The sequence below is a fragment of the Arabidopsis thaliana genome, chromosome 5 (assembly GCF_000001735.4).
Source record: "Arabidopsis thaliana chromosome 5, partial sequence".
Taxonomy (NCBI): Eukaryota; Viridiplantae; Streptophyta; class Magnoliopsida; order Brassicales; family Brassicaceae; genus Arabidopsis; species Arabidopsis thaliana.
The window spans coordinates 18,993,452-19,019,585 of record NC_003076.8 but is presented as its reverse complement, the minus strand read 5'-3'; the positions used below and the strand labels follow the sequence as shown (position 1 = coordinate 19,019,585).

Below are 26,134 nucleotides of genomic sequence, written 5' to 3'. Positions count from 1 at the left end.
GTAACAACTATGTGCAGTAATCATATATATGAAAGAAGGCTAACTCTCTCCCACAATTTGACACATCAGCACATGAGAGCTTGCCACCTAGATTTCATAAAATAAATAATATATAAATAGTAATTAATTCAACATACAATTTAAATAGGAGGATATAATTAATCAGAACTTGAACCATCTCTCTTTCTATATTTTTTAATTTAATATATCCTCTTTCATTTTGAGATCCACTTAAGTGGCTAAAATGATCATAAAATCCAAACATGCTACACATATTCTTTGCCTAAAAATTAGACGATTATTATGAAATCCTAAAAATTAGACGATTATTATGAAAGAAACTAAATGAATATGCAGATTAAATATATCTAAGCTTTTTGAGATTTATGCTAAGAAAACAAGTAATTTAAAAGATCTTTGAGGAGTTATCCTTATAACTAATACGTAAGATATAAGATTATGACAAGAACTTAACTAAACTTTCCAAGAACATCAAGTTAAATATGTTTAGATTGAATATGCAGAGACATGGTTAATAAAGACATGTTATATTTTTAGCGTAAGAAGAAAATTTTCTAAAATTTCACCCTCTCACAATCTAAACATATAACCAAAAAAACAAGGATATATAAAATTAAAAAAAAAATTGAGAATCTAAAACAACAATAAAATTTTAATTTCTGAAATTACTTTTGTATACTCTATTCCTCCTAATTGGGTAACCGATCATGGAGATATTACTTTTTAATTAATGTGTGGTTGGAAAAAAAAAACAATAAAAAACAACTCAAACACATTCGTTTTTCAGATGAACTAATATAGTTAGACTTTTCAAAAACAGTTACAAATCATATTTATGTTTCAAAACCGATGCATTCAACTTTATTTTATATGAACAGACATTATATAAAACAATTTGTAAATAGTTATACATAAACCCGCACGTAATGCGGGTACTCATCTAGTCAGTATAATTAATTTTCTCGCAAGTTACCAACGACTTAGCAAAAAGAAAATAAGAACAAATTCACCACAACGTCATCGCTGTTTCTATCATTCATTAGCATACTCACATAAGAACTATAACTTTATTGATGAACTAGATAATATATCTCATGGATACATAGAGTCATAATCATATTTTAGTTCTTCGAACTGGAAGAAGCCGATTTGGGAATCTCGTCGTTGGTCGGAAGAGATTTTGGCTTACAATCGCAAACACGGTTAATACATTTTGGTTGAGGAACCCATTGTTTGCACCATATAGCACAATCTACCCAGTCATGGCAACGGTTCTCATGATAGCTAACTCCCATTATCATTGATGATGAGCCTATTCAAATATCATATATATGTAACATCTATCAAATATATATACGTGCACATGCATGTTTAAATTGAAACTTGTTATAAAAAAATATTGATTTGAGATTACTTACATGATAGAATGAGCAATACAGCGATGAAGAAAGCTGAGGTCTTCATTTTTCTTTTCTTTTTCTCCTTGTTTTGTGAAACGTTACACCACAAGTTTGTTTTGAGTTACTAGGTGAATCAAAGATGGTTCACTAATTTATAATACAAAATTCAAGATGATTTCATGGAAAGTTATTTATTTTTGGTTGAAGAATATTTGTTCTTTTCTTCTTTTGTTGGTCAACTTTGTTGAATTTATCTTTATAACCACCACATCTATAATTTATTATTCTTTTTTTTGGTGTGTGTATGTGTCAAACTGACTGTAATTTATTCATAAGATGGCGTTTAGACATAAAGACATTCGAATATAATCATAGTGGAAACTTTTTCTTTTGTCATCTTGTGGATAAACTTTGTAATTCGAATATACAGAATCTAATTTACAGTCAACGTTGGAATCAGTAATATACCATTAGTTAACGAAATTTATTTCTTTGTAGTTTTCCACGAATCGTTTTCACTTATCCGCATCATCTTGTCATCTTTATCTAGCTTTTGGAATTTGGAATATTAATTTTAGGTTGATTTGCATTCTGGTTTCTGAACATCTAATAAAGTTGAGAAATGACTCAGTAAACTTGATCAAACTGCAAAAAATCAAAGGATAACTTAATTCATAAATTTCTTTTAAAGTTAAGTCAATAAACTGACAATATCTTTAAATAAATAAAAACTTACAATATCATACAAAATAGCTAAACATAAATCATGATTTTTTTTTATTATATATATATAATTGATCACATCATGTTGAATTGTTGGTCTACAATTATACTAGGTACCAATCAAAATCTCGTAGGTTTTGAGTATTTTAAGCAGAATAATTAAATTTTCATAAAATCTTCTGTTGTTTTCATTTCAAAATATTTGTCATCAAAACTGAAATATTATCCAAAGAAGAGGAAATGTTCAAAAATAGAGATTCAGTTTAAACATTCTTCCAAATTTGTGTAAGGGAGAAACAACAAGAAGAAAGAAGACATAAATAACAACAACAACAAAAGAAGATTTTCAATACAATGTATTTGGAACATATAAGCCCTGTCCTAAAGAGTCAGCTTCATTGTTCCAAAAAACGTTTGGAGAAAGTTCCTTATACGTATCTCAAGGTTGAGCTCAAACAACACTTGCGTTAAGCTCCTTGTGTGGCTGTGATTTTGATTCAGGGAGTTTTGAATCTTGTTCTGATTGGTCTAAAGCCTTTGGTGATTCAGTCAGATGAACTATAGCAACTTCATCAACCACTTTCTTCTTCTCTTCTTCTTCTTCCTCAGCCAAACCAACTTTCTCTTTCGCCTTTTGTCCAACTTCTTCAGCAGCTTTACTCACTCTGTTAAACGCACCCGTAACCCACGTGGCACCGGTTAAAACATACCGGTTTTTCATTATAGCAGAACCAGCATTGCTCACTGTCTGCTCAGCAGCAGCTATTGCTGATTTTGTTTTCTCTGTGACTTGAAACTTCTGATCAACTTCTTTAACTTTTTCGCTCACAACTGTAGTCCCGGTGTTGATTTTCTCCGTGAATCCGATTCTTTTGTCGAAAGATGTAACTCTAGCTGAAGCTGTTGATGTCAACTGATGCTTCTCATCAAGACTCTTCGCTTTAGCTATAGCGTCTTTACCTAAAACAAACCCTTTTGAAATCATACCACTTACAACATCTTCAGCTTTTCTAAATACCGATACATCTTCTCGCGTAGGAGATGATGATTTATTGCTCTCTTTCAATGATTCCTAAGGAGACAAAATGTTATGATTACACACAGTGATTCTTAAAGAGAGTTTTGAGGTTAAAGAAATGGTTTATAAGGAGCTTACAATGGAAGCTAAAGCATCAGGAGGTAGTTGGTAATCTGGTGACATTGTAACTGTGACCGATGAATCAACAATCGTCGATCCCTGAAACAAAATAGACATTAAAACAAAGCATTGCAATATGACTCATTGAATTAAGGTTAAGAAAAAGTGAATTTACGTACGGTGAGGAGAACTGCGGTTTCAGCTCCTTGTAAATCCTTGAATGTGACATATGCTAATTTAGAACCATCATTCTCGCTGTAGAAACCAACTCGGAAAGTTTTAGGAATCGGTAAGAACATAATTCAGATGAAAATGTAAGTCGAAAAAACTGACCTTTGAGTCTCGAGGTAAGCAATATCGCCGGAAAAAGAGAAGAACTCCTTGAGATCTCTTTCTGTTGCTTCAAGAGAAACGTTGCTAACTTTGACAGTTACCATCTGCAATGAAGAAAAACGTTCAGACGTCTATTAACAGTTACCAGTTGTGTCATTAACAATGTTCAGACTGACATGAATTTGAAAACAGAGAGCACAAAAGTGTTAAACCCCTTACTCCTAAAGTTAACGAATTGGTTAAGTTCTGATTAACTTAAAAGTTATACATATAAGAAGCTGTGTCCAAAAATAAATTCACAAAGTTTTAACTAATTAGATAAATACTAATCACATTTATCAAACAAGTAATCCATAAGAAGGTAAAACCCAAAATTAGTGATTCTAAACGCCAATTTCAACATATCTAATCGCAGCTGGTGATCGAAATTCTACAAATACGAGACGAGAACGATTAATCGGATATGAAGGAGTACTCACCGACATTGCTAAAAACCGATATAAACCGGATTGAAACGGAAGATTTTCTGAATTTGAAACGAAAACAGAAGAGAAAATGAAAATCCTAGTAAGGAAAAATCTTTGGCTGTGAGGAAAATACAAAGCGGATTCAATTTAAATACAATTCTCCGGTACGTGTAACCGTCGGGATTATGTTTTTTTTTTTTTGTCTCGCCGGCGACTTCAAGGAAGAAAAAGGTCGTGCTTAGCTATTTCTTTGTCGGGAAAGATTCTAATTAAATTTTAATCATATAGTACTTACGTTTAAAACAAAACAAAAGACGTGACATAATCACATTATCAACCACTATCTGTCGTCCACGTGTCCAAAACCGTTTCTGCTTTTCACATGTAGTAAAGTTTAATAACCTCATCATTGGAAATCTTGCGAAAAAAATGCTGATAAAGTAATTACATTAACACTTTCCATTAGGGCTGGGCAAAATATTCGATCGATCCGCTTCGATTCGGTATTCGATTTGATTTGATTCGAAAAATCCGAATTTCCGTAAGATTTTGGACCAAAGCAAATAGGAAAATGTAGTATTCGTAAAAACCGAATCAAATAGCAAATATTGTTTTTTAAAAAATCAAATATCCGCTTCGATCCGTATCTTTTGATATATATTAGAATATATAGTTATATCTATATATAGATATCATAAATAGTTTGTGTATTGTTGCTACCTTATGTTTTTATGTTAAGATGTTTGTTTGATATTTTTTTTTATGTTATGTTTTGATCAATGACATCAAAAACTATCGAGTTTTAGTTTTTGGAATTAGTTTGATAACATTTTTGTTGACCGGTGATAACAACAAAGGTTATATTTGGTATTTAGAACTTATTTTGAAAGCATGTTAAATAAAAACTTTGAATATCTGATATGGTTATATAGTTTATATATTTTTTTAAAATATTTATACGTATCAAAGCGGATATCCGCAAATATCACAAAAAAATCCGGATATTCGAAATTCCGGATATCCGGAAAGTTTCGAATCAAAGCAAATCATAAAATCAAGTATTCGGTTAAAACGAATCGAATAACAAATATCACAATTTTTCCGAATATTCGCTTCGTGCCCAGACCTACTTTTCATTATTAAACTTTCACCTAAAATAGTTAAACTAAGGGCACCGAACCAAATTGAACTGTTTAAACCGTAGTGGAATCTTATATAAACTGATTTGATTGTATCTGAACTAAACCAAACCAAATAAATGTTTTATTAAAACTTTACATTTTAACTATTTACACATATTGAGAAAAAATATAATCATATTAATATATAAACTAACTAAAAATTATTGTTTATTAACTAAAACTGAATCAAATCAAAAATAAAAACAAACTGACCCAAACCAAAATCTCAATAAACCAAACCAATTGTTTAATTTGGCAAGAAAAACAGAAACGAGGAGAGGTTACTAAATATATAGAAATAAAAGGATCAAAAAGGAAACAACTTTATCTCAGCTTTTTCTTCTCAATTAAAATCAGTTTGGGATTTTTTCGAAAACGCTTTTCAATCTTCGTCTATCTGTCTCCACGATCCACGCCTTGACCTTCGTTTTTTTTTTCTCAGAGATTAGAGAAAACTCCGATAACCAATTTCTCAATCTTTTTGTAGATCCAATTTTTCCAGGAAAAAAAGAGGTTTCGCGAAGAAGATGAGTTTTCAAGATTTAGAATCAGGAAGAGGAAGATCAACGAGGAAATTCAATGGTGGTCGACAAGATTCGACACAAGCCGTTGCTTCTGGAATATTCCAGATCAATACCGGAGTCTCCACGTTTCAGCGACTCGTTAACACACTTGGTACTCCCAAAGATACACCGGAGCTCCGGGAGAAGCTGTATGTTGAAATTGAAATCTAAATTTCATTTGATAAAAAAAATTGAATTTTTGATTTCAATTTTGATTGCTTTTTTTTTTTTGTGGATTCTGAATTTAGAAATTATTATTCGGATTTTGTTGTGATAGGCACAAGACAAGGTTGCATATTGGACAGCTTGTGAAGGATACTTCAGCTAAACTTAAAGAAGCTAGTGAAACTGATCATCAAAGCGGTGTCAATGTAAAGTGGAATCTTTTTCTTCTTGTTTGGTTTTTAAGCGACTCTTTGTTGTGTGTTTGATTGTTGTGTAATTGTGTAGCCAAGTAAGAAGATTGCAGATGCTAAGCTTGCAAGGGACTTTCAAGCTGTTTTAAAAGAGTTTCAGAAAGCTCAACAAACTGCTGCTGAAAGAGAAACCACTTATACTCCTTTCGTGCCTCAATCTGCTCTTCCCTCTAGGTAACGTGACTGATTGATTATATGTGGTTTCATGTATGTTAAGCTCGAATTCGAATTAGAAGTGTGATTATCATAAGCAAAAAGCATCACTTTGTGAATTGTTTGTGTGGTTTTGATAATCATGTTCCTTATTTTTCTTGTCTGACTCCGTATATAGCTATACGGCGGGTGAGGTGGATAAGGTACCGGAACAGCGGGCACAACTTCAGGAGTCGAAAAGGTAGGTGATATCGAAAAAATATTCTTTTACACATCTCTTATATGATGCAACTTATTTTCTCCTTTGCTTGATTGTTGATGCAACTTATTTTCTCCTTTGCTTGATTGTTGTAGACAAGAACTTGTATTGTTAGACAACGAGATTGCATTCAACGAGGCTGTGATTGAAGAAAGAGAGCAAGGAATACAAGAAATCCATCAGCAAATTGGTGAGGTTAACGAGATATTCAAAGATCTTGCGGTTCTGGTTAACGATCAAGGAGTCATGATAGGTAAAGACAATCTATTAAACTTAATTAGAACATGCCCTTGAAGCTGCAGTTAGAGAACTCACTTTTTTCTTTCTTGCAGATGATATTGGTACTCACATTGACAACTCCCGTGCTGCAACTTCACAAGGAAAATCTCAGCTTGTGCAAGCCGCGAAAACACAAAAATCAAACTCCTCTCTGGTAAAACACTCAAAAAAGTTTTCAGACAAAAACAGTGACTGAATGTTTTTTGGAAACCTTAGGCTAATGTGTTGATCTTGTTTACACGCAGACATGCTTGCTCTTGGTGATATTTGGCATTGTTCTCCTGATCGTGATTATAGTACTCGCAGCTTGATTTCGAACAGCAAGAACATTTCGTTTGTGTGTGTTCATTGATCTTAAGGCATCAATGACTGGAACTACTTGGTATATATTATATGTTGAAGAGAACACTTAGAAGTTGGTTTTGTGTTTGTTTGGGTTGGTTCAGTTCGGTTTGAGGTTCTATTGGTTAATGTAATAGTGTGTGCGTGTGTGGCTTTTTTGTTGTGCAAACATTTTGTTGGAGATGACAGAAACTCTGTTTTGTTTGTGATTCTCCTATGTTCTCCTAAATCTTTGTTGAGAGGAAACAAAAACTATTTGCTCAATGAGTGTCACAAAGAAGTTTGAAACCAAAAGCAGAGTCATGACTGCTTCAAGTTTTTACAAGATTCACCCTTTGAGCTCAAAACCGATGCCACGAGTATTGAAAATGCAGAAAAAACCGCAGCGGCGAATGTCAAGGCGGAAACATACTCTGTATGACCCCTGATTCCGGCAGGGATATCCCAGAAAACAGACCTGGTTTCAGTCTTCGATCTGCCAATCGACAAAACCAAACATCTCCTCCGTTCACGTCGCTGGTTTTGTACATGGCTCGAGCACAAGAACAAGTCTGGCTCGCCAAACTCCACTCTAGAGTATCCACTGTCGTCCAGAGGCTGTGGAGATAACAGAGAAGTAAAGATCCAATCTTATTGACATCGACCAAAATAAGACTTAGTTCAAGTGATCATTTACCTGATACCGAGCATGTAAAGGAAGCTTAAAGCTTATTTCACCATTTTCATAATTTCTAGAGCTGATTTCAACATGAATCTCAACGACGGATCTGTTCGATCTAAACGAAGGCAGCTCAAGATTTGTGTCACCAAACACAGATACGTCACTGAAAGCTGCAAAAAAGATTCAAGACTCCATCAAATTCGAAAGACAAAAAAGCTTTCATGTGACATTTCTTGTTAATCTTTAACCTCTGCGTTGTTGAAGACTCTGAAGCTCAAAAGGATCAGCAAAAACACCCAAAGGCAACCGTTCAACGATCACGAGCTCACGAAACTGAGACTCTGAGTGATGAAGAAGAAGCTTGATGGATGTGATGAGATTACGATGTGAACCTTCACCAGTAATGTTTCTATGTTGTATAAATGAAGTTGCAGGAACAATGTTTGAATCTTGAGTAGGAACTTTGTCAGAACATTGTTGAAGAAGCAAGAAGTTTCGAAACTCTGAGTCGTCTAAGGAAGTGTATGTAGTGAAATAAGACTCCATAATGTATTGATCAGAGATACAGATTGTATCGGAATCGAAAAATTCATGAGAATCTCTATAATTTGTTCCAACCTGTACGAACATCGCAATCACAAGGTTTCAAAGATCAAAAAACCCTAAATCGTATCAGAGAGCTACCAACCAACACGAATTGAAGCACTGGAGATCTCTAACCTGATCAGATGAGGTAGAAGAAATGGCGCAGCAGATGAAAATCAAAGCTATCACCGATCTTCGTCGTTGGCTACCCATTGATTTTAGCTTATCTGATACGAGTTCTTCGATTCTCTAATCTTCTTCACGATCTATCTACACAGAGACCATTATTGCCGGCGAAGGTACTCGTCGCCGGAGATCATCTGGATGAGTTGCAGCACGAAAGAAGCCCATACTGGTTTAGTATGGGCCTGTTGAGCCCATTAAAATCCAAACTAGTAAATCTCGTTTCCGTTTTTTTTTAATATTTAACGACGTCGTTTAGTTTTCGTTTGTTTGTGTGTAATACGACGTCGTTTATCTTGTTTCAGTTTTTGTAAGACCAAAGAAGAAAATAAAACTTCATCCTAACAAGATTCTCTAATTCTAGGCCATATTTGGTCTGGACTAAATTTTTAAAACCATTATCAAAGAAAAAAACAAACGAAAGGGAAAATGAATAAAAAGAAAAGAGAAAATAATACTAAGAATGACACTAAAGAAAAAGTGTCTTCACTTATAAAAGAATGAAAAGTGAAAGTGAAAGAGCCCACGACCGATGTAGAGCTATGATGAAAAAAGCATACAAAATCTATTTTTGCAAAAGAAGAATCGAATTTTAAGCTTTAGAGAGTCTTTGAATTTGAATTCTCTTCGTTATAAAACATATATGTACTCACTTTTTGTTCACGCTCATGAATATGTTCATAGTGTGTCTACAAGTACAATGTTCATTTGTAAAGAAATGCTTATTCACATTATTTCCCAAGTTATGAAGATTTAAGATTTTGGTTATTTCAAACCCCAAATATATGTATTTGCATTGATATCATGTATAAAACCCTTTTACAATTTGACAATGAACACATTATCTTAACTTGTAAATACTAATACAAACGCATACATAAACCAACAAAAAAGAAACAAAAACAAAGCAAGACCTAATGGGATATCAATTTGATTTGTCCAACGCTAAAGTTCTGGATTGGGATGAAAATGTAGGTCCTTTATGCTGATGAAGATGATTGATCAATGGCCCATTCACTCTTTCTTTTTTATAAATTTTCCTTTGTATGATACCAAAAATCTTTATAAAAAACTCTCCAATATAACTATTTAATTAAAAGTAACTCAGCAGGTTTGCACGCTATGTAATCTTTATTACCTTTGACAAGAAGAATCCTTATTTTTGTTTCCACCTTACAATAACAATGTACATATATTGGAGTTTAAGCAAGTTTATAATATCTTAGAACTTGAATATTGAAGAAATAATACAATATGCATCACCATTGTCTTTTTCTATTATGTGCTTTAAAAAGCAAAATTCTTTGCATGATTTAACTCTCAATAGATAAATAAAATATGTGGAAAAAGGAGAAACCTTTAAGGAAAGTGAGTAAATGGGTCCTTTAATTTGTTAACAATTTTATTCATCTATCTTCACATTAAAGATTTTAAAAATCAAAACCTAACTTAGTCATGCTTTTGAATATATTTTTTTGGCAAGAACATAATTAGTTCTCTTCTCTCTTTCCCCTTTATATATTTGTACCACATATTCCTCTTCAACCAAAACTCTTCAACATTTCTCTCTGACTACTTCATTTCCTCTTCCCAACAGTTAAAAAAAGTTCTGATTCGATTCAAGCCAAGATCCACGTATAAAGATATGTTCATGCGTAGAGGTTTGGTATACAACAATATATACATATAATAGTTTGTCGTTATGCCTGGCTCCCTGTATGCCACGAGTGGATACCGATTTTGGTTTTAAAATCGGCTGCCGGTGGCGTACAAGGAGTCAAGCATGACCAGAAGCATATGGTAACTCAATTGCATCTACAACTAAATATGAAATATCTAGTTATGTATATGGTTTGTGTTCTATAAGATGTTTTCTTCGAATTTTGATTTTTGTGTTCCATTTGAATAAGCAAACAGAAATAAAACCAAGTTTTGTAGTTTTTTGCTTTCTTTCTGATTTGGTCCAGTGCTTTGATTCAGGTTTTGAGTTGATTCTTTTAAATTCATATTGATTTATATTTGAGTTATTTTTTTCTTCTTGTATTTGATATTTTATAGAAGAATCGTCTTCATTTTGTTTTGTCTTTCGGACAGTGGTTATTAAAACCATTGGTCTTAGGGTAATCATCTTGTCTATGTTCTGTAGTTTTACCGTAAAGTTCTTGAATATTTGAACTTTTGTTCTAATAATTGTACCATTTTATTTGAATTATATGTGGCGGTCAAAATTAAAGTCTTAGACGAAGAATAAAGTTTGAGAGATTTTTCGGTGATAAACAGTAAACGTACCAATCAATCAGAGTAATTATCGATTTCATATTTTCAGGATTTAGGCGTTAATCAAGTCTATATCACTTAGAAACCCTCCAATCACGGAACACTATGAATTGATAGTGAACATACCCACTGCGATAATTAACTACTGAGTCGTCATCTCTTTGATCTATACAAGGGAAACTATTTATTGTATAATTTTATGTTGATTCTTACTGAAATTTTTTGAAAATTATTAATCAGGTCTCTTAGGGAATGGTTTATTTTTGAGAAATATTTGACATATTTAGATAATTAGTAGGACTTGACTTTACTATTTAAATCTATGCTAGAGAGAGCTAGATTAGATATGTTGTAATCTGTAACATGCAGCTCGACTCAACAATATTCGTCTTGAGTTTTCAGATAGTTTGAAGCTCTTACAGATACAGATTGGTACAGAGATACATGCCTGATGCCTAGCGACTACAAGTATTAAGGGACATTATTAATTTTGAACTTAGGGGAATAAACAGCTCTTTTGTTCCGGGAAAAGTCACCATGGAGCAGTAGAGCTTTCTTGCTAAAAGATGAACACAACACGAGACAAGTCAAGCCTCTCCGTACATTACCAACTTTCAAACCAAATGTTAAACCTGTTGTTGTATCGTTTAAACACAAGTTGTAATAGTAATCATTTCACATTATTCAAGTTGCTTTGATTCATTCATACTCTAATAATAGAACTCATACGAGATGTAAAGGTATTTATCACAATAGATTATCCATGAGAAGTTAAGTTCAAGCACATAAACTCCTAATTCTGTTTTATGTGATTAAATATATCTTAACAAACAATCATCAAAATAGCTTTCCTTTTAAACTTGCACGAAAACATAATTGTTGCAACATTACAGTATATCATCATTGATTGATATAAGAGAACAATACAAAACGACTACTAGTATCAAAACTAAGGAAGAAGAAAGAGGTTCACCATTATGGTTGAAAGAAACCGTCTAAAACCGTTTTGTTTTTTTCTTCTTAGAGAAGCTTTCAGGCGTCCGGTTTTCTTGTTTACGCTTTGTCCCTGCAAACCGCTTACCACCGCTCTCTTTTGAACCTTTTGCGTTTGCTTTCGCCTTTCTTGCTGCAACAGCTGGTCGCTTCTGACTTCTTTCCTTTGAAGCACTATTATTCCCAGATTTTTTGTTGTCATTGCTGCTGCTACCTCTAGGTCTCATCTTTGTCTGCGCGGAGCTTTTCTGATAAGGTGTTTTCTTATCATCACCAGATTTTGAAGCTCGTACACCTTGATATGAAAGATTAGCCTTCCCTGTTGGAGTTGGTGTGACCACTTTGTCCTTCTGCAGTCTTTTCTGGGCCGGCGAGTAAGCTTCAGACGGATTGCTCTTTCTCTTTGATGGCGTATCAGGTTTGACTCGAGAAATCCGTAACTCTCTTTCTCTAAGCTTCAAGTATCCTTTCTTGAGTACGAGATTTGCAGCTTCCTATAGTTAACAAAATAAAAGGACTCATCAGATCTAATTAGTTTTTATTACTCAAACCTTACAAAGATCAAAGTTTACTTCAACATACCCGTGTTTTAAACAAGACGTAAGCTATTCCTTTCCCAATGTTCAAGTGAGGATCTCTAATGACACGAACAGCTTCTATACTGTTCTCCAGATTACTCTTACCCGTAAACAGTTGATACACTTCCTCGTCCTGCATTAGAAACAAACAAAACTGAGAATCTAAGATAAAGTTCGATCATCGCAAATTAAACAGAAGAAGAGCCTTAAGACTAGTACTACTAACCTTCACATCGAAAGGGAGATTACCCATAAAGACTGTCCTCTTAGGATCATACAAATGAGTATCATCATGCCCTTTCTGTTTCTTACGAGGCGGACATGCTCTATCAACGCGGACATGATTCCCATCAATCTGATTATAACATAAAACTATTAGCCAATCTACACATAACTCCTTAAAAATCAACCAGATAGAACAAAAGGCGCAAAAGTTACATTACCAGAGACATGTTATGTGCCAGAGAAGCTGCAGCAGATTGCTCTGTTTCAAACACAACATAAGCATGAACACTGCAATTCCACAAACATTGACATTAGACTTTTTCATCACTGAAACTTCAAAATCAAATGATTACTATATAGAGTTTCAAGCACAAACCTTGAAGCTTTCTCATTGATTTGTTTCAGCATTATAGCTCCTTTCCTTGTCCTCTTCGACTAAATCAATCAATAAAAATCAAACGAAATCAGAAACCAATGAACACAAAAACTCAACCTAAATTCATCTTTAGGCTTTAGCTATAAGAAACTCACATCAACAATAGGCACAGAGCGTATCCTCACAGATTCAACCTCACCAAATTTACTAAACTCCTTCAAGATGACTTTTTTCTTAACCTTCAAAGGCAAATTCCCAACGAAAACAGTTCTAAGAAGCTTACTCTCATCATCAAAACCTTCCTTTGAAACCATTGTATCAGCTACTTCATCAGCTTTCTTCCTCTTCTCACCAACCTTCTTCTCTTTCATCTCAACGCTTCCATACTTCTTCGTCTCGTATTCGTTCTCAATCTCATCTCTCTTCCTCTTCTTCCTCTTTGAAACCAACCCACTTTCTTCTACAGCCTCCGAAATCGTCTCTTTCTCGTCGCCGGAATCTGTAAGCTTTTTTTCCTTTTTAGATTTCTTCGTCTTCACAGGCAAATCTGTTTCTTCTTCTTCTTCTTCGTTCTCTGCATTTCGTTTATCCCCTTTCTTCTCATCAGGAATTGACGACTCTTTGATTTCTTGAGGTTGTTTTCGCCGGAAAGGGTTATCAGCGGAGAAGAGACTCGCAAAGCCAGAGCTTTCAACCTCGCCGGAGAAGAGAGTGGAGAAGATTGTCTGAGATTCATCGTTTTGAGATTCCGGCTCCGTTACCTTCGATTTCTTCTTCCCCATCCTCGTTCGATTTCAATGAGAGAAGAGGAAGAAAGAGGGAGAGAGAGATTGAAGAAACCCTAAAAGTTTGTATGTTTTAACCAGAGAGCGCCATAGAGATGATACCGGGTCGGGTTTAAATGATCCGAATTCAGCCCATTAGTTATTTGGTTGGGTTAAATAAGCCCATTAGTCATTGGGCTTTAAAACACACATCATTGGGCTGAATCACTTTTTGGTTTCAGAATTGATTCATTGTAAATCTCATCAGTCACTACTACACCATTATTCCATACATGTACGAGTAAGCAAGATAACTCCATTATTTTATTGAGACTTTAGTTTAGGAGTTGGACACATCACACATTAATGATACAAATTGGAACCTTACGGAGTTGTTCAATTAAGTGTTTGTGGATGATGATAGTCCTCTAATGCAACAACAAGTTTGACCCTGAAAACAAGAGCACCACAAGGATCAAAACCGAAACAAAAGCATAGGAAGATCTTCTACTCTCCATTTTATTTGTTCTTTCTTTTAATGAAGAATATCTCGCTTGTGATGTGTGTTTTGGATTTTGAAACTATATATAATAACAAGATCAGTTTTAAACCTAAGATACATGTATGCTTTAAATTTCTTCTTTGAAAATTAAAAACAAAAGGATAGCAAGAAATGTATTGTCTTACTCACCCACTTAAATTGGGATAGAAAAAATCTAAATTTTTTGATCTTCTTCAACATTTCATTCCAAAAACCCTAATTTTATCTATTAAAGGGTGTGTTTTAAAAAAGGAAAGTTGAAGATTTTTTTAAAAAGATTTTCTTCTAATTTTTATTTTGGTAGTCAAAATAAAATAATTTTAATAAAAACAACCTATCAACAAAAAATAATTTTTATTCAAATCAAATATACCATGTCAATTATAAATTAATTGAGATGGTAAGAGTAAAACTAGAATTTTGCTTTTGTTATTAGATCTTGAGTAAAATTGTAGAAATTAAATTATATGTTTTAATTAAACTATGTATATTTTCCTTCCAACCAAAAAAGTTTGGATATTAAACGTGCAATAATCTTTTTTTGGATTTTTCTCAAAAATATATTCAACCCAAATTTTTACCATTTGGGCTGAAAGTGCAAAATATAAATATTCATCTTTTTCATGTTAGTAAGATGAACAAACAAGAGGAAACAAAAAAAAAAAGAATTCAAGCACCATTTGTGTTTGTGTTCATCTCGTTCATTCCAGGGTTGACCATTTGCAATAAGTCCCCCTAATTTTGGGTCACAAGATTAGAACTGTATATTATCCAAAATCTAATAAAACGGCCATTAACTTATGAGAAAATCAACAAAACTTAATTACACTTTGACCCCATGATTAATTTTCTCAAAACACACCGCAGAAACTCTCAGCTAATTTTCGACATCAACAAATCCCTAAGCTCTTCCTGCTTGTAGATTCTCAACCCCATCTTCACGTTCGCTTGTTGTATCATAAGATCGTTCATCACAGAAATGCTCGCATGATTCACTTCTAACTCCAAATCCATCAAAGCATTCATCAATCTCGCTCCTGGATGATGATCCTTCCTTGATTCAACTCTAACCATTGCATCATCACTTTCCATAATCTTCACTTCGATCTTCATCATCTCTGATGCCTTTTCCTCGTATTTACAAACGCTAGGAATTGCGTTTCGTTGTCCTGCAATCTCCTTGAGTTCATTGAACTGAATCTCAATCGCATGTTTCTCCAATTCAACGTTTTCAGCTTTTGATTTCAGCTCGTTTATGTAACAAACCGCGTCTTCGAGCAACGACGTTTTGTCCATTTTCGATACGTTTGGTACAACCGCTCGTAATGCGTAGAATCTGTGGTTTAGCTTCTCACGTCTCATCCTCTCTGCTTCCACGTGGTTCAAAGGCTTGTCTCTACCATGCGCCGGTTTTCTCCCGCGCTTTTTTCCCTTCTTCTTCTCCAGCATCACCGTCGCGTGAGGGACGACGTTTTGAATCTGATCAGAATAAGTATTAGGGTTCCGATTTTCAAAACTCTGTTTAACATTCTCGCCAAAACTCAGTACATCGCCGCATGGAGCTCTCGCCAATGTGGAAGATGACGTCGAGAAGTTCAAATTATACCGGTTCTGTAGATAAACCGGACTAGGATTCGGGTTACCGGTTACAGTACTTGAACAACTGCTCTCTAACTGAAATGGGAAAAGCTCCGAGTTCGAATTCGGGGCTCCAGAAAAATATTTGGATCCTCCAAAAAGAAACCGGATCCTATTAAAAAGATCCGAATTTGGTCGGATCTCCTCCGTGGATGCAAGCTCCAACACTCCGTTATGTGAAGGAATACACAAGATGGTCTGTAACCCTACATCCCCTCCTTGTTTAGCCCGATCACAACCCGACCCGTAAATCAGATCCGAACCGGTAACCAAAACCGGGTTATAGCTAGCAAACGCCTTACCCGCTAACCCGGATCCGTTACCAAAACTCCACGTCATGGAAACCAAGAAGAACCACTCCATATCCGTCACTTCCACGTCATCGTCATCACTGACGTCGTCTTCAACCACCGGAAACGCTTCGCCGGAGATCATCAAGTTAAGCTCCCGAATAACATTACTCCGACGCTCTTTCTCCTCCGGAGACGACAGAATCGTCTTCTTCCTCCTCAACCTCCCTCGTGTCTTTTCCTCGTTGCCACCAGTGTAAACTCCGTCGCCCCATTTGAGAACTGCTTCACCGGAAAAGTCATCGTACGACGGTTTCCAGAAAATGGCGTAACTCCAGGGCTCGTGGGTTCCATTCAACACAGCATGTAAACGCTTCGGGAGAGTAGTCTCGAGGCTGAGATTCGCCGGAAGTAATGGTGGCGACGGATCGGAGGTCAAGAGAGCTTCGATCATCAATAAGTTATCGTCGGTATTAATCATCGTTGCCGGAGTATTAGAAGTCGTCTCAAGTCTTTGTATTTATATATCTAAACTAAACGAGAAACTATAGAGTATAGAGTGTACTCTTTATTTTGTTTCACACGAGTGCATGAAAATATTACATTTTTCTGTGGTTTTCTTTTCATGAATTTTAACGACCCATGTGCGATAGCTGATGTATCACTATCACCTATCACCAGGTAAAAGGACCACATTTTTCTAGGTAACGGGATTGTTTCGTCGTTGAACAAAATGGATTGAATGAAACACGATTATATGTCGGGAAATTTGCAAAATTGACTAACAAAAAAACTATAATTAAGAAACTAACCAACAACAAAAACAGAGATGATATTTTGTATATAAACTATAATATATACTAAAGTACTCTTATCTACACAATCACCATCTTTTTTATGCTATTACAACCATTACCCTTGCAACCGTCATCATCATCGCATCCACCATTATTTCCACAAATGTCATACCATCATCACCATCACCACTGCAATCGTCACCACCATAGAAACTACCATTACGCTGTCATCTCAACCACCATCACCATTATTGCCGCCGCAATTGACACACGACCACTGCAACCACCAACACAAATATTACTACGACCTACACCATACACACCACCACCACCTTAATCACTTCTTCCTCTCTTCCATTGCTTGTTTCACTTCTCTCGCCTCTTATCTTTTTTTTCTACTTTAACTTAATTAAAACAGAACCGAACTATAGTTTTCTATTTTACTTTCAATTTTGTACCATTCTATTTGCTAGTTAGAACGGAAAAAAATGAAAACGAAGACTCACAAGATCTTATTGAATATTTTCTGGTTTGATCAATATCTAAAATTGAAAATCCCTAACACAAATTTAAACCCAAAATCGAATCGATTTCAATTCGCTTTAGGAAAGGAGAAAAGAGATTAAAAGTATATAAACATGATTTTGTCAGATTTCTAAAAACTGATTCTTGAGATGATTTCATTTAGTTTAATTATTTTTGTTTGGGTTCCATATATAGTATCTTAGGGTTTAGTTTTCTTAAATCAATAGATGTTTTTAAATTAGAATGGATTGATATAAAAAAGTTAAATTTTCTGGAAATTTTTTGTTGGATTGGAGAGAAGAGAAGAAGCAACAAAGAAGATGATGAATGAAAAAGGTCTGTTAAAAAAACATTACCTTTAGATCAATATCTGATTCACAATCCATTACCTTTAGAACATATGGAATATTACCTTTAGATCAATATCTGATCAACAAAACGAAGAAGATGATGAGTCATGGCAAATTGGAAAATAGGGAAATAATGCAGGGATAGACTTGTAATTAGTTAGAGTTTTTGGTTACTTGCTGAATTACGTAAATTATATGGCTATATTCTTAATTTTTGTTCAATTATGGCTATACACCTAGTTCACCCATATATGTTATCACTCTTTCAAAAAAAAAAAAAAAAAAAAAAAATTATCACTCTTTCTTCTTCTTCTTCTTTTTTCTTTTGTTATCACTCTTTAATTCTATATGGATCAGGTTAACAAAACAATGTCAATGGACTTTGTTGCACTGCACTTCCTCATTTTTTTCATTATTACCTATACATTTTGATACTAATATACTCAAAAGTCAAATAACCAATGTTCGATTTCTCCCTTTTAACAATTGGGTTTAACCAAAGTAACGTAAAGAGGCAAAGTTAGCAATGCAATCCTTTAATCTCGCACCCCATCATGATGATTTTAAATAGACATTTTAGTTTTTATGTGTAATGGTGAAGCTTAACATTGATTCTGTGTTTCTATATTTTTTAATGGAGTTATTTTGTAAAATTTAAATAATGACGCAATCTATTGACGGAGCCGTGAATGCTAGATATTGACATTTGACAAAAGAGTTGCATAATTTTGAACTTAAAGTGATTAATGTAACAACAAAAATCTGAAATTACACTGTTTTGTATCTTTGTTTTTTTTTCTTTCAAATTTCATATCTTTATTGGGTTTATGTGGAAGGAAGAGCTTGCATAATGATAAGGAGACCAAGAAAAAGTGGGGAGGAGCAACTGACAAGTTAACACCACATCCTATTTAACAACATTAATGTCTTTTTCTTCATTTTTAAATGGGTACTTAATTTGTAAGATCACATCCTTAAGCTTTTTATTTTGTTGAAACAATCTTATTTGTGTTAACACAAATTATTTTTGAATTGATAGGAATTTGTTTGTGTAAGTGTAGATAGTTTACCACACTATTTTCCGGTTCGAATTTTCAGACATTTTTTCAAACCTTTTAAGAAATATAAAACAGCTTTTGGAAACTCAGCAAGTTAATTTTAAGATCCTTTCACAAATTAAAAGAAAATTCTCAAGAATGACCAGGACTGTTTTCAGTAATTTTTACAAATGTTCTGTTCTAAACACTAAACCAATAATTATAAACTAAACCCATACATACATTTTTAGAAAATCAATATTGATGTAACGGAGAAAGTATATACATAGATGTTTATATTGTTGTCTTGATCTCTTTTTTTTTGTTGGCTAGATGACAATTACGTTATACATTATTTGTGTAATTTATGATTACTCCATTTTTTGTCGTCGGCTATTGTAGATTTACAAAGAAATGTGTCTAGGTACAGAAACACTGTCGTTTTCTAATTATTTGTGATTTTTAAAACTTTTGGACCTTCTCTTCGACTGTGTTATGTACATCCACCTGTCTACTAAGTAAGACAATTGTAATGATGTAACTTTATTTCCGACAACGATATAAATAACATTTATGCAATTTTAGTCGACTTACCTTTTCAAAGAAACAACTGATGTTAAAAGGATTAAGTAACCAAAATTTGGAATATATTTAAATAAAGGTGATCAACTTACAAATACGACAAAAAAAATTACATGGTTTAACTAAAATGTTTTTCGCACTTTCACATAAACATAAATAACATGTCATAAAAAAGATATTGATATTAACGGACAAATTGGTGTTAAAAATATAAATATATTCTGTTTTATTTAAAATTTGTGCGACACTTTTAAGTCTTAACCATTAAAAATACATTTGTAATCTTACGCGGATTTATTAAATTAGTAAAATTATAATTTTGGTTACGTTATAAAATTAATATGAACTTTTCTTGAGTGTAGCAAGTGATTAAACATGTGTTGCCTTCCATGAAAAGGTGTCCGACTCTCTAACGTGGAGACTAAAAATTAAAGAGTTAAAATGGTCACTGGATCAGTGCAAAAAAATAGAAGAAGAAGAAGAAGTCTTTACTATATTCAAACAGACGTATCCGATTACAAATTCCTATATATATAATACAATTGTTTTAAAATAGAAAAATAGTGCAAGGAAAAAAACTATAATTTTAACTTAATAACTAAATAATCACCAAAATGAAGTTGATTTTATTAAAATTATTATTTCAAAATAAATCTTTCCAGTTAAATGTAATTATTTCATTATAATTAATTATTTATTAGAATAGTAACCTACAAAAAGTCCCAATTCGGCAAAGAATTAGATTACGTAGACTATTTTTGGCGATTAAAAAAGAGAGTCGTTGCTACTATTAAAAGGAGTCGCAACCAGTGAAATGAATTGTTGCGCGTAGCGTACTATTGAAAAGAATCACCGCAATCATGGCTCAAACTTCCAACGACACCTCTTCTATAACGCGGTCACTATAGTATATCTCTTTCTCTTCAACGACACTTCACCATCATTATTTTATTTTATTATTTGTTACTGTGTTTTGTTTCATCACTATTCACTTATGGCCCCCAAGATGTTGTCATATGGCAGATAACATTGCCCAGAGTATTGGATGGCTAACATTTGTAGTGGGTGATAAATTGATAGGTTATGGGATTTCACAAATTTTTTGTATTATTGCTGTCAGCAGTAAGTGTGATTGGCTGTCCTGAGAATTTTTGGGGCATTATAAAATTTGTTGATAAACATACTTTTTTAGACCTTCAATAAATAGGTTTACAAAAAAAAAAAGGAAGACCTTCAATATATAATTTTTAACTAATTTCACATTTCTTTTAAATTAAAATAAATCTTAACTCTTAAAACAATTAACAGCTATACAACTGATTTTCTTTCAAAAACATATTAAAAAGTTGCAGATTTAAAAGTTGAGCCCCAAGACATCAGCTTTTGCTTGTTCTATATATTTCTCTTTACAATAATTTACTTTCCCCCAACAATGCCTCATTATTTTCTATTTAGAAACATTTTTTGTATTTTTGGACAAAAAATGTCGACCTTCGAGAGCAAGGCACTTAGTGTAGGAGGAACATAGAAAGAGAGGAAGAGAGGTGCCGATGTGGTGTGGCTGACGGTGTGAGTTACAACAAGAACATTATTTCTTATACAATGACATGAGATAACATTTGTCCATGTATTCACAGCTATCTAGCTACTATGTTATAACTCATAAGGTTAATTGAACGCTAAAATGCTAATGCAACACGTCCCTTAATTTAATGTACGAAACAGTTTCTGAAACTTTTCTCCAACTTTCTCGACACTTACAAATGTTTGAGAACTTCAACAAGTTCTTAAAAGTTTCACATGTAGTTTTCTGAAAACTATAGTTCACTTTTTTCATTGTTAAATGACCAAAATTATTTTTGATCTATCACTAGCCATATATTTTTTCGATCCTAAACTCTATAATCTAAACTCTAACCACATATTCTTAACAACCACCACACAAATAAACTTGTCTCCATCGCCTCATCTCTCTTGTTAAGGCTTTTTGGAATTTTTGTTCAATATATAAGATTTTTAAAAATTAGTTTATAATAGCACATAAAAAGCCTTTAGATATAGGTTAAAGAATCAAAAGGTTACTCGCCTTTTTATATATCAACATTTTTCTATATTTGGCTACAAAATTTGTCAGCCATGTTTGGCCAATTTTGTTTAATTTTTTGTGATATATAAGAGAATATATGTTATTCCCTGTCTTGATTTAACAATATTTTCGATTTATTGAACATGTCAAAACATATTTTATTTTATTCGCAGCTTTGTAAAATCGTCGTCTTATTTTAGATTTCGAAAACCAACAACGCACGTGATGAAATTGTCATCCACAAAAGAAGATGTCAGATACAGAAAGGACACAATCATTTAATTGATTATTGCAACATTTTTATATCTGTTGTCCCCACTGGCCCACTATTCTACTGTCCATATAACTTAGTTTCCACTGATTACGACAATTGTTTTGGGTTAAAAACCTGATAACCAATTTAATAACATTGTGCAATTCTTGTTACACGAAAACACAATATGCAATTTTAAAGTGACTGTAATTTCGCTTTTATAGAAGTGTTCAAAAAATTCTTGACACAGAAATCATCCATTTGAATGTTTTCTATATCAGTCGTTTACAAGTCCGTCTAAAGTTATTATCGGTGTTTAATAAAACGAGTTAGACAGACGACACTATATGTTATATCGCTACTAATAAAATAAAATGTGGTTACTTCTTAGGCGATGGAATCAAAGAGAGATGAAAGTTCGCATGTAAACAGTTTAGGAAATATAGTTTCTAAATTATATACGCAAGTACTTGCTACACTAACCGCCAAAAATTTTTAGGAAAAGGGTTTTCTCACCATACCAGAAAAAATTCGAGCAATTTTAAACTCTTTCCATTGGATATCTGGCGGTTGGCATAGTAAGTAGTTGTTCGTCTAAACATACAATATAGTTTGTTTGTACAAAAAAAAATCGATGCATACAACAATTTTTCCAAATTATAGATGGAGTGACAAAAAAAAAGCTTGTAAAAGATTTTTAGAATTATAATTGTTCATCAACCCTTGCGAATAAAAGAAGGCCACATGCGAATATCTCTTGTTTTGATGTCCATGAGTTTTGGTTATAGAAAAACATTGTAAAAGAATATAAAGCTATCAAAATCGATTAGGGAATTAGGAATATAAATATCTTTTATTGAATAAAAGAGAAATATCAAAGTCTTACATAAAGGAAGATCAAACATCACAATAACCACCTGGTCCACCGAAGGTAAACGTTTGTCCATACCGCCCAAGTTTATCAAAATAAATCGCGTCGTAACATATACCTGCGTCCGCAACTTCGGCGACCTTGTTGGAATCAACATCGACACTCTTGTAATCTGGTGTCACATACTTAAGAGAGTGCATATAACAAGTATGTTTTAGATCCACTTCCTCATCCAGCGGTTTGTTCCCGTTACCCATAGGTGGGCTAACTATTTCAAAGAGTTGAATGTTATCAGATGGAGCATTCGTGAATCCACCATATATAACTGACTCCGCTCCATCATTGAAAAAAGGTAGAAGTTCCTCTGGCCAATACCCTATGTTAATCTTCTGGACTGTCAGCCACAAATTCTTTGTTTTTGGATCCTATATTTGTATCAATCCCAAAAAAAATAAAAAAAAATGTAAGTTTCTTATTTTTGGTAAATTTTACTTCAAGTTTGGGAAGTAATACTAACCGAATTGAAACTAAAGAACTGGTTTTAATATATAAAATATTGGAGAAAAAGTAAGGTTTAATCAACTTTTTCTTGAATTTTCTCACTAATTTAAGAGTAGATGAAATTATCCATATTGAACAATGACCATCCATATATAGTTTTCTTAAAAACCAGCTCACGATGAATCAATATCAAACCGAGGATTTAATTTAACTCAAAAACGTAGTTGTATATACCTGACTGATTGCAAAGAAAGCTTTATATTGGTTGCCTCCCACCACAGAGGTGTTCGAAAAACCGGTACCAAGAGCGACTCTATGGTCAGTTTGAACGAAGCCTTTACATTGTATATTGTAACATCCGTTTTCGATTTTATCCGGCTGCAAAACGATTTGCGGTTAAAGAAGAGAAACTCATATAGATACGTACCAGGAAGAACACAAAAATAAAAATAAAACCAACTTTATTGTAATAGAGATAGACAAGACATAGTGATATTGTAACTCACACTCCAGTATGCCGTAAGTCTTGTACGGTCATCGCCATATAATGCAGGAATCACCTTAATATTCATACATATAAGAAAAGGTTATTAGTAAAAAATTTAAACCATGATATTTATTCGAATGAACTAATTGCATATGCTAAAAGCTGGTTGCACTAAGTGGGTTTATCTTTGATCAAGTATATCACGAGTAAAGCAAATAAAATTCTTACAGCCCAACCAAACTGGGCATTGGTGCGTTCGCCATTATACTCAGTATTGAGCCACATAAAACTCATGCTAAATTGGTCTTTATTTGTCAATTTAGGTTGGTAAATACTAAACCATGCAGATGCTCCACGCCATGGGGTGGCATCGATTTTCTTCATTACTGCAGCCTGTATATATATACAATATGTTATAAATATACACATCAAATGGTTTGGATCATATATAGTAAAGGTATAAAATTTTAGTCACTTTACATGTTGACCAACAGTTCCATATCCATTAATAGGCTTAAAGGTTTCTCGGTGTGGTTGAGATTTCTTGGTTTATGGATTGGTACTTGTCCTTGAGGACATCCTTCTTCTGGTATATCAAACTCAGCAACCATTTCATCGTTTGCTGATGTATCTCCTGATAGCATGGCTAGAACTTCGTCGCTCGGTCTCATCTATGTGATGTATCAAAAAATATATCGATTAAATAGGGATAATTATATGATCATGATAAACATTAGGTGGAGAAAATCGACACACAAATGTAAATATATAGAAATATACTTGGATTTGGTGATTTTGGAGTTTAGGGTGTTGTAGCGAAGGTTGTTTGTAGATATCAACGCATTCGTACTCAGGTTCTTGAGGCTACAATATATGAGAATTTTAGAACTTAAGTTGTATATATTGTATAGTTAAGTTTATATTTACAAAATGGTGACAGACCTTAGTATTTTGAGACCTTCCATGGAAGCAAGGTAATGAAAGAGAGAATATGATGATCAACAACCAAGGAGAAGTCATTTGCTTAGTTTGCATATTTTCTATGTTCAGCCGTTGGTAATAACAGAGGCGGAGGCAATGTATATATAGGGAAGGTAGTCATTTGAAAATTCTTAATTATAAGGTAATTTACTTAATAATATTAACTATTAAATATTTTGGTATAAAATCTTTAAAAATATTTTGGTATAAAATCTTTAAATATTTTGGTATAAAATCTTTAAATATTTTGGTATAAAGTCTTCATTTTGATGCCATATTATCTTTCCTATCTTAACCCCATTCATAGTATTGTTTTGGGAAAAAACTATGTTGACCCAATATAGTAATATTTTTATTATTGTGAGGGTTTAATTAGTAAACTAATTCAGAAAATATAAAAGTTAATTGAGTTATTTTCATACCTAAAATACCTATTGCTTTGTTAGGAATTAACAGATTTATTATAATGTGTAACAAATTTATTTTATTAGTGGCGTCAGACATTATTTTTGACATAAATCTGCCATATAGTAACAGATTTTTCTAAGAAAAAATAATTAGTAGAATGACGTTTAGTGATAATAAATTTGTTAACGTCCTGACCGATTTATTTAAAGTTACCAAAACTCTGGCTTTTGATAGCAGATTTGAGAATGAAAGAAGAAACTACTCAAGTTAACATTATTGTGAAAACAGACTTGTATTTTGAATCCAACAATGACAAATTTATTGTTGTCGGTAGCTGATTTTAAAACTATAAGTTTTTGTCAATGGTTACAATCTTTGATTGACAGATTCCAATTGAAGCTTCAATATCAGTTTATGAAAGGCTTAAATTTCATGGCTTAGTATTTTATTTAGAACCCAATCAACATATAATTTTGTTTCCGTACGTACATGACATGTTTTACCCGTTACTCGGTTTTACATAAGGTGGAGACGTTTTTAAATTTTTATAGGTGAAGTGTAGTGTTTTGTATTATACGCAAGTACTTACTACACTAATCGCCAAAAAAATAGGAAAAGGGTTTTCACACAATATCAGAAAAATTCGAGCAATTTCAAACCCTTTCCATTGGATATCTGGCGGTTGGCATAGTTAGTAGTTGCCTGTCTAAACATACAATACAAAAACAATCGATGCATACAACAATTTTCTCAAATTTAAGTTGGAATGACAAAAAAACTTGTAAAAGATTTTTAGAATTATAATTGTTCATCAACCTAGTACTGTGTGTTTTGATGATTAAAAGAATGCGACACGCGAATATCTCTTGT

At 33.3% G+C, this 26,134-nt stretch overlaps 8 protein-coding genes and 1 non-coding gene across 13 annotated transcripts; 2 read left to right on the top strand and 7 right to left on the bottom strand.

Moving 5' to 3' along the window:
• Nucleotides 1–875: 875 nt before the first annotated feature.
• AT5G46871 (Putative membrane lipoprotein) lies at nt 876–1,644 on the bottom strand. The gene is made up of 2 exons (NM_001036943.2): nt 1,440–1,644; nt 876–1,333 (listed from the first exon to the last, which is right to left on the bottom strand). The coding sequence occupies exons 1-2, from the start codon at nt 1,483–1,485 to the stop codon at nt 1,143–1,145; spliced, it is 237 nt and encodes a 78-aa protein (NP_001032020.1). The 5' UTR covers nt 1,486–1,644; the 3' UTR covers nt 876–1,142.
• A 694-nt stretch (nt 1,645–2,338) lies between these two features.
• On the bottom strand, nt 2,339–4,353 carry AT5G46870 (RNA-binding (RRM/RBD/RNP motifs) family protein). Of its 2 annotated transcripts, NM_001344702.1 has the most exons (6): nt 4,238–4,353; nt 4,095–4,141; nt 3,616–3,719; nt 3,462–3,537; nt 3,301–3,381; nt 2,339–3,216 (listed from the first exon to the last, which is right to left on the bottom strand). In NM_001344702.1, exons 2-6 carry the CDS (start codon nt 4,098–4,100, stop codon nt 2,596–2,598), a joined length of 888 nt encoding a protein of 295 aa, NP_001330925.1. In that variant the 5' UTR covers nt 4,101–4,141; nt 4,238–4,353; the 3' UTR covers nt 2,339–2,595. The 2 variants fall into 2 exon arrangements, with proteins under 2 accessions (NP_001330925.1, NP_199498.2); NM_124058.4 differs by having other exon boundaries at nt 4,095–4,353.
• Nucleotides 4,354–5,475: 1,122 nt separating this feature from the next.
• On the top strand, nt 5,476–7,565 carry VAM3 (Syntaxin/t-SNARE family protein). The gene is made up of 7 exons (NM_124057.4): nt 5,476–5,975; nt 6,104–6,197; nt 6,277–6,416; nt 6,574–6,636; nt 6,750–6,907; nt 6,987–7,087; nt 7,179–7,565. The coding sequence occupies exons 1-7, from the start codon at nt 5,791–5,793 to the stop codon at nt 7,242–7,244; spliced, it is 807 nt and encodes a 268-aa protein (NP_568671.1). The 5' UTR covers nt 5,476–5,790; the 3' UTR covers nt 7,245–7,565.
• AT5G46850 (phosphatidylinositol-glycan biosynthesis class X-like protein) lies at nt 7,548–8,978 on the bottom strand (the record flags this gene model as incomplete). Of its 3 annotated transcripts, NM_001203552.1 has the most annotated exons (5): nt 7,548–7,872; nt 7,952–8,106; nt 8,185–8,554; nt 8,657–8,743; nt 8,804–8,978. In NM_001203552.1, 5 exons carry the CDS (start codon nt 8,870–8,872, stop codon nt 7,576–7,578), a joined length of 978 nt encoding a protein of 325 aa, NP_001190481.1. In that variant the 3' UTR covers nt 7,548–7,575. The 3 variants fall into 3 exon arrangements, with proteins under 3 accessions (NP_001190481.1, NP_199497.1, NP_001190482.1); NM_124056.2 differs by lacking the exon at nt 8,657–8,743 and having other exon boundaries at nt 8,804–8,872; NM_001203553.2 differs by having other exon boundaries at nt 8,657–8,867.
• Nucleotides 8,979–10,403: 1,425 nt separating this feature from the next.
• Nucleotides 10,404–10,492, top strand: MIR160c. Its single transcript, NR_143332.1, has one exon. It is a non-coding gene; the product is annotated as a microRNA ath-MIR160c precursor (primary transcript).
• A 1,323-nt stretch (nt 10,493–11,815) lies between these two features.
• Nucleotides 11,816–14,039, bottom strand: AT5G46840 (RNA-binding (RRM/RBD/RNP motifs) family protein). Of its 2 annotated transcripts, NM_001085253.1 has the most exons (7): nt 13,907–13,985; nt 13,309–13,848; nt 13,154–13,212; nt 12,996–13,065; nt 12,779–12,907; nt 12,557–12,685; nt 11,819–12,468 (listed from the first exon to the last, which is right to left on the bottom strand). In NM_001085253.1, exons 2-7 carry the CDS (start codon nt 13,522–13,524, stop codon nt 11,977–11,979), a joined length of 1,095 nt encoding a protein of 364 aa, NP_001078722.1. In that variant the 5' UTR covers nt 13,525–13,848; nt 13,907–13,985; the 3' UTR covers nt 11,819–11,976. The 2 variants fall into 2 exon arrangements, with proteins under 2 accessions (NP_199496.1, NP_001078722.1); NM_124055.4 differs by having other exon boundaries at nt 11,816–12,468; nt 13,309–14,039.
• A 1,162-nt stretch (nt 14,040–15,201) lies between these two features.
• On the bottom strand, nt 15,202–17,022 carry NIG1 (calcium-binding transcription factor NIG1). The gene has a single exon (NM_124054.2). It carries the CDS (start codon nt 16,865–16,867, stop codon nt 15,332–15,334), a length of 1,536 nt encoding a protein of 511 aa, NP_199495.1. The 5' UTR covers nt 16,868–17,022; the 3' UTR covers nt 15,202–15,331.
• A 64-nt stretch (nt 17,023–17,086) lies between these two features.
• AT5G46825 (uncharacterized protein) lies at nt 17,087–17,541 on the bottom strand (the record flags this gene model as incomplete). The annotated part of the gene is made up of 4 exons (NM_001344701.1): nt 17,087–17,167; nt 17,303–17,372; nt 17,407–17,460; nt 17,525–17,541. The coding sequence occupies 4 exons, from the start codon at nt 17,539–17,541 to the stop codon at nt 17,087–17,089; spliced, it is 222 nt and encodes a 73-aa protein (NP_001332543.1).
• Nucleotides 17,542–22,913: 5,372 nt separating this feature from the next.
• Nucleotides 22,914–25,953, bottom strand: AT5G46820 (carboxyl-terminal proteinase-like protein, putative (DUF239); the record flags this gene model as incomplete). Its single annotated transcript, NM_124053.1, has 7 exons — nt 22,914–23,312; nt 23,623–23,766; nt 23,895–23,948; nt 24,104–24,268; nt 24,364–24,546; nt 24,656–24,739; nt 25,924–25,953. The coding sequence occupies 7 exons, from the start codon at nt 25,951–25,953 to the stop codon at nt 22,914–22,916; spliced, it is 1,059 nt and encodes a 352-aa protein (NP_199494.1).
• Nucleotides 25,954–26,134: the final 181 nt, after the last annotated feature.

Excerpts from the sequence above, each read along its gene's own strand:
- AT5G46871 (NM_001036943.2), bottom strand. The coding sequence starts at position 1,485 with ATGAAGACCTCAGCTTTCTTCATCGCTGTATTGCTCATTCTATCAT. Across the intron at positions 1,334-1,439 it reads TGTATTGCTCATTCTATCAT|GCTCATCATCAATGATAATG; the intron begins GTAAGTAATCTC and ends ATATTTGAATAG.
- VAM3 (NM_124057.4), top strand. The coding sequence starts at position 5,791 with ATGAGTTTTCAAGATTTAGAATCAGGAAGAGGAAGATCAACGAGGAAA. Across the intron at positions 5,976-6,103 it reads CCGGAGCTCCGGGAGAAGCT|GCACAAGACAAGGTTGCATA; the intron begins GTATGTTGAAAT and ends TTGTTGTGATAG. Across the intron at positions 6,908-6,986 it reads CGATCAAGGAGTCATGATAG|ATGATATTGGTACTCACATT; the intron begins GTAAAGACAATC and ends TCTTTCTTGCAG.
- AT5G46870 (NM_124058.4), bottom strand. Across the intron at positions 3,538-3,615 it reads GCTTACCTCGAGACTCAAAG|CGAGAATGATGGTTCTAAAT; the intron begins GTCAGTTTTTTC and ends TGGTTTCTACAG. Across the intron at positions 3,217-3,300 it reads CTGATGCTTTAGCTTCCATT|GAATCATTGAAAGAGAGCAA; the intron begins GTAAGCTCCTTA and ends TTGTCTCCTTAG.
- NIG1 (NM_124054.2), bottom strand. The coding sequence starts at position 16,867 with ATGATTAATACCGACGATAACTTATTGATGATCGAAGCTCTCTTGACC.
- AT5G46840 (NM_124055.4), bottom strand. The coding sequence starts at position 13,935 with ATGGGGAAGAAGAAATCGAAGGTAACGGAGCCGGAATCTCAAAACGAT. Across the intron at positions 13,066-13,153 it reads ATCAATGAGAAAGCTTCAAG|TGTTCATGCTTATGTTGTGT; the intron begins GTTTGTGCTTGA and ends GTGGAATTGCAG. Across the intron at positions 12,686-12,778 it reads ATCTCCCTTTCGATGTGAAG|GACGAGGAAGTGTATCAACT; the intron begins GTTAGTAGTACT and ends TTTCTAATGCAG.